Source organism: Drosophila arizonae, chromosome 2, assembly GCF_054131065.1.
Source record: "Drosophila arizonae isolate 15081-1271.41 chromosome 2, UAZ_ARI_1.0, whole genome shotgun sequence".
In the NCBI taxonomy this organism is placed as follows: Eukaryota; Metazoa; Arthropoda; class Insecta; order Diptera; family Drosophilidae; genus Drosophila; species Drosophila arizonae.
This window is the reverse complement of record NC_142922.1, coordinates 10262295-10275147: the sequence shown is the minus strand read 5'-3', so window position 1 is coordinate 10275147 and position 12853 is coordinate 10262295. Positions and strand designations below refer to the sequence as shown.

The window sequence follows — 12853 nt, the reverse complement described above, 5'->3', positions numbered from 1 at the left end:
CATTACGGCTTTGGCTGTAAAAAAAAATAAATATTTGATGACGACTATATTGGATTAAGAAATTTTCTTCTGATTTATTGAGAGCGCATCTCCTTCTTCTGAAAGAAATATTAAAATTAATATCTACATATTGCCTCAAAGGGCTAAGCGTGTCAAAATATTACTATCTTTGAATTTAATTAAATAAATAATTGATATTATATTGTAATAGTATAATTTAATAAATAGTAATTTCATGTTGAATCGCTTACAAATTATAGGGTAGTTTTGCCTCAACCAACTAACACCTCTTGTTGTGGTTTGTGTCTTCACTAAAAACGCTATGCGCAGTGTTTGCGTCTTTGATAGATCGCTTGACTTTTGTGAATTTCCAACACTGTTTGCAGGCATAAATTTTAAATGGACTCTAGTGCTTGAATATATGTATTATTAAAAATCATCAATAATATTTTTAGATCCTCAATGTATATATATAATTTTATTTTACAAAAATTTCCGAGACAATCGAACAATGCAGATTCAGGTACGTTCTGTGTAACAAAGATGCAGTCTTATCTTAGCCTTGTCAAAATTAAAGGAAGTATAATTTTGAGGGTTTTGTAAAAGCTCTACTTAGCATGAGTAAATACACATATTATTTATCACATATTTTGTATTAATTAACAATGCAATAGTATTCTTACTTTACAAGCGATTACTGCAATTATATTATGAATCAATAACCTTTCGTTTCGGCTATTCAATAATTATTTAAGTGTTTTACTCACGTGTAATATATTAATTGTTAGAATGAATAATAATCTAGCTGGAAACTCTCAAGCCCCATTTATATTTTTATGTAAGGATTGGTACTTTTATTGTGGCTAGACTAGGGCTAAGACAATAAGTTTAATTTAAAGAGATTAATTCTCATTTAATTCATTTAAGTACACACAATTCTACAAAATTCTTTATTTATATATATGTATTTTATTATAGTCATATATAGTATATCAGTCAGAAATTTACATTTTAATATGTTTGTAGACATATTCACATATCTCGTTGATCAAACATTGGGGGATTTCAAGTATCTAATGCGTGCCAGTTGACAGCAAAAAAAGTACATCAAATATTGTCCACTTTATCGGGCTTCCCATTTGTGGAATTTCCAGTAAGCAATGAAAAGAAGTTTAGGGAACGAGCCCCAATTAGACAGCCGCTCTGCTGCATGGGTGGAGATTAATATCTGGGGAAGTTATGAAAGCAGCTACAAATATTTCATTTTAGCTCAATTAGAAAACATGTTACCTGGATGTATCTTTATTAAAAAAAAAAAAATAATAATAAAATAAAAAAGTTTTTCAGAACGTAGCTGAAAGAGAGAGTGTGACAAGTGTATGTGTGTGTGTGTGTGAGAGAGAGAGAGAGAGAGAGTGGGAGTATTTGCTCACTGGGGGGTTTCCTGGAATTTAATCGCTTGGCCCACTCGCCCACTGCCAGACTTGGAACCAATTGACATTCTGGGTAATATCAAGTCTATGATCAGTTCGCGTTGTACGCACGTGCTGCAAATCTGTTGTCCAGTTGAGAACAACATGATCTCGGAGGCGGGTAAATTATCATGAATGCATTTTAATAAGCAGCTAACACAGCACGCGAACACCAGGTACAAAAGCTCGGCACACGTCGAGACGCGGCTCATTCACAGTTTAGCGCCCGAGTCGAGTTAAAGATCAACAACCCATCGCATAGATTGACGTTACTTACGGAACTCTTCTTGAATACTTGTAAAGGATGCGACTATTAATGGGCGGCTTGGGCCTAATACTATTGGCCATGCCTTCGCTGGTCTTGAGTCGTAAGTAATCTGAATAGGCGTTCGGCTATCTGAGTCATATGACAGAACAAAGCTGAACAAATATGATCTTTGTTTAAGTCTAACCAGTTAAACGAGTTATGATTCGGTTGGCCAGCTTATCACATCACTGAAGCAAACGTTTGATTTTATTTCAGAGACGGACAACAGATGTTACACCCCCAAAGGCGAATTGGGCAACTGCGTCCCATTCCAGGAATGCCAATTCGTGCTGGATGTGCAGAACAGATATGGCCGCAATGTGCCACGCTCGATACAGAACCAGATCAGGCAAATGGCTTGCAATGTGGGCAAGCATTCGGTAATTAGCCATTACAATATTAACTAACTTGACCTGTACTAATTAACTCAATTGCCCGTAGACAATTCATTTGTGCTGCCGCACCACGTCTGCGATCACTGCTCAGAGCGCTAGTAACGGCAATAGGGATTCTATAACGAGAACGAAAGCCCCATTGAGCACGCGCCAAACTAATGCCAATCTGCGACGCATTGATTCACGTGGCTTGGAGCTGCTCAACTCGATTAAGGATTGCGGCAAGAAGGCCAACACGAAGCTAAGCGGCGGAGAGATTACGAAAATCGGGGAGTTTCCTTGGATTGTGTTGCTGAAGTATGAGACCTTCGGACGACCTTTTCTGTGTGGTGGCAGCTTGATCTCCGATCGTTTTGTCCTAACCGCCGCGCACTGTGTGAAGGAAAGCTCTTTACCGTAAGTCTCATGGTCCACATTCCGCTGTCCAATTTACTTACCGTTGCTCCACAGTATTGCAGTGCGCATGGGCGAGCACAATTTGGATACGGAAGAGGACTGCCAATTTCTTGGCGGACGGCGCAAGGAGTGCTTGCCACCCTACGAGGAGTATGGCATCGAGGACATACGCGTGCATCCCAACTACGTCGATAACAACATCAACAATGACATAGCCCTGATCAAACTCGATCGGCCCGTTCAGTTCAAATCCCACATCAAGCCCATCTGTCTGCCCATTGATCGCCAGTCGCAGGATATAGCATACGATCAGAGCTTCTTCATCTCGGGCTGGGGTCGCACCGAAGACAACCGCCCATCCTCAGTGCTACTCAAGGCGGTGATAAGGCGGGAGGACTTGAGTGTTTGCCGCAATTACTATCCCGGTGCTCCGGTTAGCGAGAATCACATCTGCGCTGTTGGCGATGGCATCTTGCACACCTGCCGCGGCGACTCGGGCGGTCCACTCTTCTTCCGCAACTCTTTCAAGAACACGGTGCGATATGTCCAGTACGGCATCGTCTCCTATGGCGGCGCCCGCTGCGGCAAGCGAGAGAACCAGCCAGGCGTTTTCGCCTCTGTCCTGGACATGTTACCCTGGATCACACAGAATGTATATTAAGGACACGCCTATCTTATAACATCTCTTATACTCATTATTATTTATTCGTTAGCTTAGCTCTCAATGCCATTGCAATAGTCACACTTTGAGATTATTGGTCGTAGCTGTTAGTCTTTTACAATATACATATATAAATATAATGCAGAATGAAAATGAAATATTTCGTGTTACTTTCTATCTTTGTTGCGGAAATTGAGCCCTCTTCAGAAGTTTAAATGCTAAAATGTTTTGTCTTGTCAGTAGCCTATAGAATGATAATCTTGCAGAACGCATGACTCATTCCCCTCAGCTCTCTTAAATGATACGTATATGGAATAATACAAATTTATGCGTAATATCTTAGACTATAAACTCCCTGCGGTCAAGAAATATTAAGCTTTAGCCAAAAGCTTGTCATTTCTTGACTCTAATTAGGTATTTAAATTATGCTCGCTTCATGTTAATAAAAATTTGTTAGGAAATAATACTTTCAAAAAATTAATATTCCAATCGAGGAAAATTGATGATAAGGAAAATAATAGAAGATTTTTGTTTAATGTTCAGCGTTAAAAAAAAGACACAAATACAAACATGGAGCAAAGATAATCTCTTTTCATATCGTAAACGAGTATAATTATGGGTTAGATTTATATATAAAATATGTTAATATTTATGCAAATACGGCTTATCTAATAAATGCCGCTCAAACACATATGTTAAACACCTTGTTATTGCAAACACTATAGTGGCGTCATGACTGGCCGCTATTCAGCTGAATTCGCCGTAATAATTATTACTTGATCAAATCTAGAGCTATGAGAAATTTGAATCACCAGAAAAATCCAGAGAATATAATGTACGCCCATTATTAATAAATTTATTATGGGCAAAAAGATTTGCTACTTTAGTCAATCAAAAATTACTGAGATTGTGGCAAGACCATAGCAAGCTTAAACAAAATTATTGTATTTGATTTACTTACTTCATTTTGTTGAGTACCTTAGATCAACGAAGAAGAAGAAGAATTGTGAATTTGTCTGTGGTCAACTAACCGCAGTGCTAATAAATTTATTGCCATTTTATATCGAAAGGGTACATCACCGATTTAATTATGAGTTAATCTCCACCTCGCTGAAGACAGTTTATTGTGCTATTATCATAAGCTTGCATGATTCATGTCGATCGTGAATCGGGAATGGAGCCCGCCCTCAACTAGCCTCGCAAGTCTTTTGCCCTCCCTGATAACTTTTGCACGTCTATATGAAATCGTATTCTGATTCAGATTGGATTTTATAGCACTGAATCACTCAAGTGATTGCTTGGATATGCATTGATTGCCAACTAAGTATATCTTAGCGACTTAATATTGCGTCTAGTTATAATTGCAATCACTTTAATGAAATGTAAAAAATTTCACAATTCTAACAGTATTACGTTAGCTATACGGTTATAGTCGGGGAAGCCCTGGGAAATTAATCTTTATTTTCTAGTGCTCAATTGCAGTGCATATTGAAATTGTATACTCGACTAAGACAAAATTAGAATCTAGCTTAATCTAGTTTGGATAAAGCTGCACTGTATCCGGTACTGCAATTTGAATAATTTATACATTTATAGAAATACGCCTCAAATCTCATACAAAACATTTTCTGCAAAGCAAAAAGTAGTGAAATTGCACTTTAGATATGATGTACGTATTTACATATGAGTACGTAGGTATGTATAAATTATAAATATATTTGGATTAAAAAACATGTTCTCAATATCTTGTCGGCCAAATAGTTTCCTAACATTTTCATAAAGACCTCTCTCTGTTCATAGAGAGAAACAGAGAATTCAGGCTATTTCAACTGATTTTATACAGGAATATATCGCATACCGTATACTCTATCGTTCCCTAGATGTCTTCTATGCAATACATGTTTCGTGACAAAAGTAAAATACCCACTAGTTCATTCATTCACAAGGCAAAGGGCTAAATTGATTTGAATTAGGAACAATGCGTAGATCTAATCTGAACTAGACTTTTCCTTTGTATTGCGCCGTGTGGTCAAATATACAAAAAATCAAAACAAAAGTTGGCCTGTGGCTCACAACAGTTTCGACTTTGGTAGCGAACGTTTCGCAGACAATGCACTGGATTAGTCTTTTGTCACTGACACTGAAGGGGTAAATTATATAGTATATTATATAGTATATGTGTTTGGTATTGAGACCAATTATATAATAAATGAATATAACCTATTTTCAAAATAGGTCGCTCTATTTGGGTACACTTTATATATCGCTGACGTTCATAGTGCCCGTGACCAAGTCTCTGGTGGAGAGCTACTTCGCCACATCCGTGTCCTTCAACTTGGATACCATTTAGTGAGTTGAAATGTCAAAGGACAATGTAGAGAGTTTACTCAATCCCATTTACAGTCTCAATTGGAATACTTCGTTTCCGGCCATTACCGTTTGCGAGCTGTACAACTCGGAAAAGATTTGGGACACGAGCGATTCGCTCTTTGGCATAGAGCACGACTTCCACATCGATGACTTTGTCGGCGAAATTGCCTTCTTCAGAGGCATCTGCACTAGCTGTGAAATGTGCGAAAAGGTGCAATGCCCAGACAACTTCACACAGCTGCTGGATGTGGTGGGATACAAGAACTGCGCAAGCTCTCGCTTTCTCTCTGTTTAAAGACTTTTCTTTCAGTTTCGCAGCAAGTGCCATGAGCTTATTGTCGAGTGCCAGTACCTTAACAATATCTTCGACTGCTGCGATCAGTTCCTGCCCATCCTCACGGAGTACGGCGTCTGTTACACCTTCAACTCGGTCCAGGCGCGCAAAGTAGCCCAGGTGCAGTTCAAGAACAATCGCATGACTGGAGCCGGCAACCTTAAGTTTCTGGCCACGGCGGATATTCAGGTAAACGTGCATGCACCCATCGATGTGCCATACCTCTTCTCTGAGGGCATGATACGCGAGACAGTCCTGCTGGGCAACAACAAGGAGCTCATCTTGAACGTCATCGAGGTCTACAATCACGAGAGCGTCGAGGAGCTGAACTATGAGCAGCGCCGCTGTCGCTACAGTCACGAGCACCCTGAGCAGCGCATTGGGATTTACGAGTTTTACAGCTTCTCCGGCTGCATTGTGGAGTGCACCGTGACCCTGCAGCTGCTCTACTGCAACTGCACCAGCCACTTTATGGCTGTGCCCAGCAAGAACTCGTTGCCCATGTGCGACTACCAGGGCTTGATCTGTCTGACGGACATCCATGACAGACTGGTCGCTGAGCGCAAGTCCTGTGACTGCATGAGCTCCTGCGAGGAGCCAGAGTACAACATTATATACAATACAGCCGATGAGTAAGTGCCTTGAACTAATCAAACAAATGTAACATGAATAACTATATATTGTATTGCAGCAAGCAGGATTCTGAGAAAGATTTCTCGGATATTCATGTGGCACTGGTGGAGCTTCCCACGCAACGCTATGTGAGGCGGGTTTCAAAAACTTTTCTGGACTTGTTGAGTGAGTGCAAGAAGTGAACCTATCACTGGCTATCCACTAACTGTTCCCCTTTTCAGTCTCTTTCGGTGGTCTAATTAGTCTCTTCTTCAATCTCTCAGCGTTACGCGTCGTAGAGGCAATATTTATGGGCCTGGAGTACCGCAGAGAGGTGTTGAAATGGTCAAATCGAATATTCGTTGGCACACTCAAATATTTAAAGATTTTAATCAAGTTAAAGTAAATCACAAAATGTTTTCATTCATTTATAATCTGTCTTCCGATTGGGCAAGTCCTAAGTGCATAACACATGTATATCGATTTCTCCTGTATGGGGTGATTCTAGTCTATGGTGTGGGCCATGTCTTACATGCTGCTGATTCTCTGCGGCACATATGTCAGATCATCCACCTTACTGGACGCAGCTGCTGGCCTTATAATCTCAATCAGCGTGTCCATATAGCTGGGCAAATAGACGCAGCTCGAGAATACCAAGAGGACAAACATCAACAAGAAGATTCCATCTGCGTATACATGAGAAATGGGATTATTTGAAAAAAACGTTATCTAGCCTCACTTACTGATTAGCTTCTTCTCCCATGGCTCGAACATATTGATGCAGGTGACCAGCTCATATTGCCGATATAGATGTGCGGCAGAATCCTTTAAATTCCACATTTGAGCTATGTAAATACTTTTCAAGTATTAAGTAGAGACTTCACAGGTGTGACACAATCAGGTGACTTTAACTTCTAACAAATTTACTTGAAAGAGTGCTAAATACGACTTATAAGTATTTCATTCGATTCGCTTAAGCATTTCATTCGATTCGCTTAAACATTTTATTGTTATTAAATATTAAGCCAGCTGTTTTGCCAGTGTGACCGTTGCTGTATGCCAAATAGCCCACTCAGTGTTGCACAGCTTGCTCACTTGAAGTTTCATAGCAATCAGCTATTGTGCAACTACTGCGGTTTGATTGGCGCCTTTAGATATACAAGTTTAAAAAGTGACTTTTGGATATTAATACATTAAAATGTAAATAATAATAAATATTAGTTATAAATTCGAATTAATATAAAATTGAAACTAATTTTAGAGCCGGCTTCGGCTTTAATTACTAAATAAGAAAAATGTAGTATATTACAGTCTATTGAATATATAGAAATCATTTGATAAAATTAAAAGGATTTACTTTTAGCTTTCTTTATATATCACATAAAGTTCAAGATACTAATGCAAATATTTATCCACTTCTCCAGCACCTGTCCAAAGCTGTCGAAACAACTCAGTTAATATATCGATCTAAGGCTCGCAACCGGAATACCTGAAAAGAATGTGTATGATGTCGAGATGCGCATTCAGAATCCAAACTGACATTGAACATTGCGAATTAGTATTATTAATTGTAAGTTGCATTTAATTGCGCTCAGTTCAAGTGAAATTTGTTGTAACTTTTGGTGACCCAAAACAACACAGCAATATTTCATGATTCAGAGTCAAGAGTCTAGACCAATTGCCCATGCTATAGATAAATTTGCCTTTGAACAAACGTCTGGACCATCTTCGCGTAGCATGGCCGGCTGCAAGGCAAAACAGGATTTCGAGGCATTGCGCCATAATTTGCACTGCGAAACTAGCACACTGCTCCGCAACAGCTACATGTGGCCAGCTGTATTGGCCCGAGCACTTGCCAAGAGCTACGTTGGCCATGACGACGAAGACGACGACGACGACGACGGCGACGACGCTATCAATGCTGCCGTTGCGGATTGACAGGCGAGCAGTGGCTTGATTTATGCGCGCGGCAGAGGAATGTGGCAAAGTGTAAAAAATGTTTACACTCACACTCACTCTCACAGAGAGACAGACTCACATAGCGACACCCAGTCTCAATCTGTGTCTAAGGCGAGTCCAGACCAGACCAGGGCAGACCGAGTCACGCATATGCAGCGACAACTAATTCAATTTCCACTTGCCAGCCAGCCAGCCAGCCAGCCAGGCAACCAAGTGGCGAACATGGCGGCTGTTTAGCCAAGTGTGCACGCCTAATTGGTAATGCGATCGGCTTTATTGAGGCGCAGGCGCAGGCGCTGTAACTGAGACTCTGGCCATAGTTGAATCAGTTGCAGGCTATCGTTGTCGCTCAGCGTAAATCCCATTACGTGCAATCCGTTTCGAGCCATAAACATGTTGCTGCAGCTGCACTGCCAGCACCACCGCCACCACCACCACCTGCTCTGACCCATAGCTATCCTGGCTTCCAGCAGCGCAACTTGTCGCTCGAACTTAATTGCCTTGGTTGCGCTTATGACTCTCGTGTGCAATGCATCCACTCCACATCCACATCCACATCCACATTCACATCAGCCCATCTCCTTTGTTGTTGTTGCTATTGTTGCCGTTGTCTGCGGTGCATTATTAGAAAGTAACTTGCAAAAAGCTATCAGCATCAGGCTCGTCGTCATCATCATCATCATCATCGTCATCATCCTTGCGCTTATCGTTATGGCTCCACCGGTTGTTGGCGCTATTTTCGACACCGCTTTGGCCTGCCATAAATTGCCAAATGCCAACATCACGGGCCCTGAAATGCACTCGACGCGCTCTCAGCCGCAAAATTAGAAAAAGTCGGTTGGCTAATTTAGTGAGCAGCTCCAGTCGGGAGACTGCTTGCCTGGCTGCCTTCATGAAAGTCCATTTTCCATTTTGTACGGTTTTCAATTAAAGCAACTGAAGCAACATGCGACTGCCACGACCTCGCGCGCCCAAAGTTCAGGCCAAAGCCAAAGCCAGAGCTGGAGCCTGTGCCTCTGCTGTGCCACTGCCTGTGCCTGTACCTGTACCTGTACCTGTGCTCTTACCTGTGCCGCGCAACTAATTCCGCAACACCGCAGCGACGATGACAGCGAGCGATAGCGAGAGCCAGGAATGAGCTGCAGTTGCCCAAAAGATAATCTAATTTTTGGTTGGGTGCCAAACGGACGCGCAGTTTGCATTATTGTTCTGAGAAATTGTTATTAATTGAGTTGTCCAGCTGCTGCAGGCGAAAGAGCTGCCCAACTTGGCCAGCCCCGTGGGTGGTCCGTGGCCTGACAAATATTGAGCGCCAACCATTTGCCCAACTTAATTGAGATTGGCCATCAATAAGCCGCAGACAGTCGTGGCTCGCCTCGTGCGCGCCGCGAATCGCGCCATTTGGCCCAGCGGCTCATTTGCATATGCTTAATTTATGCCCATCAATTAGCTGATTAATTTATTTGGCGTGAGATGCTCGGCGAACGCTCGGGCTTAAAACGCTTGTCTAATTAGATAAATGCGCTACATTAATGTGCCGCGTCTGACATTTATAAAGCGTTGCCTCCGACCTCGATTAACTACTGGGGAAATTTCGCAGTTAGTTTCAGATGGAGATATGTGGAGCCGGGCTTAGTTATTAGTTATTATTTGGTCGACTGTCTCTTCCCAGGCACTAGATCTATGTGGATCTGTGCCACTCAATTCCCACCCAAATTAGCTTCAAATACTCCTTTTATAAATGCCACCTGTCCAACAAACACGGACATGGCTCGATCTCAATCCGGCTCTTGGCCCGGCCGACTGTCCGCTAACAGATCGAGGGAAATGGCAAAATATTTTAATTAAAATACAAGTAAACGTTTACTGTAAGCGATGTTATCCGTTCCGCCAGAGAGCTGCTATCCACAATGCACTGCATTGCATTGCTATTGCTATTGCTATTCCTATTGCTATTGCCATTGGCTTGCATTGCTACCGGCTGCGTGTCTGGCGCTAGGTGGCTGAGCTGAGTGAGTGCAGCAAATGCTGCAATTGTTGCATGCAACAACATCAACATGTGTCGCACAGCGCCTATTTGAATATATATCAAATCAGTTTAAGATAATTTTCTATAACAGCTACTCGCAACACGGCAAATCGCGCACATTTATACATTGGCAAGTTTGTTGCCTAAGTCTTTCGTTTCGCCCGTCCCGATGCCACTCGGCTGACAGGCCGGCTGGCTGCCTGGCTGGCTAGCTAGCTGGCTGGCAGTGCATATTTTACGCGCTGCATTGTTGCTAACGTTTCGAGGCTCGAAATTAAGTTGTTTTGCATAAAAGCACCATAAAAAGTCGCATGGGTAACGCATGGCCGGCAGCCAAAGGAGGCAGCTACAATTGTGATTAGAACGACACGACAGGCACGACATGAGCGCAGGGCACGGACAGAGTGGACAGAGCGGACGGCGCTGGCACACCAGACAACAAGACATATGACGCTGTTGCTCTATACCAATATGGACAACAATTGCCTCAGCAACAGCAGCAACTGCAACTGCAACGTAGACGACGACGACGACGAAAATTGGCAAGTCAAGTCAGACGTATGTCAACAAATGGCAATGCCATTAGCGGCCAATCCGGCCGAGGCTACACGAGATTTTGGCTTCCTGTTGCTGCTTGTAGGCAAATGCTAGGACAGCAATTCAGGCTGCCGATCGCCAACAGCCTCTGTGGCAGCAGCAGCAGCAGCGGCAGCTTGTTGCAACTATTATCAATTTAAGTTGGCTAATTGGTTTCAAATTTATGGACCTGTATTTGATATTTATGTCGTCTGCTAAGAGCAAGCGGCCAAGGCAGCAGCGTCTCAGTCTCAGTCTCAGTCTCGGTCTCAGCCTCAGCCTCGGTCTGTGGCTGCAATTTTTGCCCGGTCGCCTTGCCATTGCCGTGGCATGCTGCAAACAACGTAATTGGCTTTCAATTTGCAGCAAATTGTTGCAACAGCCACGACAACAACGAAAAGCAGCGCAGCGCAGCGCACAGCGCGCTATAGCGAAACATATTTAGATTATAGACGGATAAAGTTTATGTACGTTCTGTTCTCTCTTGTCCGCAAGACAAGTTTCTGTTGCGCCTTGCCTCACCTGGCGCGCCCTGGCTCAACCTGGCTGGGTCCGGCCTCGCCTCGTTTTGGCCTGGGTGCTGGCTGGGGTGGACGTTTGCAGCTCTTGCCATTCGCTTCTTCCATAATTCCAATGAGTTATATGGCCATCATGTGCACTCGGGACCCTTCAAACGTTCAAAACGTAGCGCGCGTTAATTAAAAAGCCAACAACAGCAACAACTACAACAACAAGAACAGCCACAACAAAAGCGCCAAAAATGCTGCTAAATTTTGCGCTGCTCCAGCGGACAAAAAAGGGCGGCCGACTGGGCTTAGCTGTTCAATAACTAAATAAAACACTCAGCCGACTCGAGTCGAAAAGCCGCCGCCGCGTCGATCGTCGCGTTTGCTTCACGACAGCCACAATCAAGCGAAAATTCCAGGCATTTTCTGCTTCATTAACAACGCACAACGCGGCCAGTTCGTTTTGTTCGAAATTTACGCACACACACACACGCATGCAGACACACACATACACAGTCAGCCGAGCTCTGTGGCTCAGCATCATCTCTGAAGGTTGAAGCTGGGCCACGTCCAAGTCGAGTCCGTTCAGCAATTGAGCTTAGTTTGGTTTTCGGCTTTGTTTTTTTTTTTTTTTTTTTTTTGGTATTTTAATTAGAAACCGAACAACGCAAAATGCATTGCTCTTTGGCCATTTCGCTTTCTTTCGAGCCTTTCGGCCGTTCGATCCACGCGAGGCCGCGCTGCCAGCCTCAGCTCGCTGCTCGCAGTTCGCAGTTCGCATTTCGTTTTCACATTCAATTAGCGCATATTTCAAATGCGGACGCTGCGAATATTTCTGTTATGCTACAGGAAATGGCATCGATAGAAGTTCGATTCGAAGTCGAACAGAATAACTATAAAATTGATATTGTAAAGATGTCTGGACTTCGTTCTGATGAAAATAATGATGGTGGCAGTAAAATATAAGAACAAATAATTGAGGAAAGCCAAAAATGACAAATAAACCAAATGAATTGTTGAAACTCACTAAATTCTTAAATATAGTGGAAATAATAATAAATATTAATTTATGTATATATTATATATAAGCTCATTCATGTCTTCACAAATGGAAAATAGCTTGAAAAATATATTAAAATATTCTTAAATAAATATTGAATATTTTAAAAATTATTTTTTAATTTTTGATTTGTCAAATAGTTTTGATAATTTTAAAATTATATTTCACTTTCAAAT

At 42.2% G+C, this 12853-nt stretch overlaps 3 protein-coding genes across 4 annotated transcripts; 2 read left to right on the top strand and 1 right to left on the bottom strand.

Annotated features, from left to right (window-relative positions):
• The first annotated feature begins 1493 nt into the window (after positions 1-1493).
• On the top strand, positions 1494-3389 carry LOC108608582 (phenoloxidase-activating factor 3). Of its 2 annotated transcripts, XM_089464426.1 has the most exons (5): positions 1494-1593; positions 1649-1840; positions 1996-2159; positions 2221-2570; positions 2625-3389. In XM_089464426.1, the coding sequence occupies exons 2-5, from the start codon at positions 1777-1779 to the stop codon at positions 3229-3231; spliced, it is 1185 nt and encodes a 394-aa protein (XP_089320552.1). In that variant the 5' UTR covers positions 1494-1593; positions 1649-1776; the 3' UTR covers positions 3232-3389. The 2 variants fall into 2 exon arrangements, with proteins under 2 accessions (XP_089320552.1, XP_017855510.1); XM_018000021.2 differs by having other exon boundaries at positions 1559-1840.
• Positions 3390-5265: 1876 nt separating this feature from the next.
• On the top strand, positions 5266-6953 carry ppk31 (pickpocket 31). The gene is made up of 6 exons (XM_018000020.2): positions 5266-5379; positions 5467-5580; positions 5635-5851; positions 5912-6567; positions 6627-6733; positions 6790-6953. The coding sequence occupies exons 1-6, from the start codon at positions 5342-5344 to the stop codon at positions 6951-6953; spliced, it is 1296 nt and encodes a 431-aa protein (XP_017855509.1). The 5' UTR covers positions 5266-5341.
• LOC108608584 (serine palmitoyltransferase small subunit B) lies at positions 6906-7605 on the bottom strand. Its single transcript, XM_018000023.2, has 2 exons — positions 7291-7605; positions 6906-7233 (listed from the first exon to the last, which is right to left on the bottom strand). The coding sequence occupies exons 1-2, from the start codon at positions 7385-7387 to the stop codon at positions 7076-7078; spliced, it is 255 nt and encodes an 84-aa protein (XP_017855512.1). The 5' UTR covers positions 7388-7605; the 3' UTR covers positions 6906-7075.
• Positions 7606-12853: the final 5248 nt, after the last annotated feature.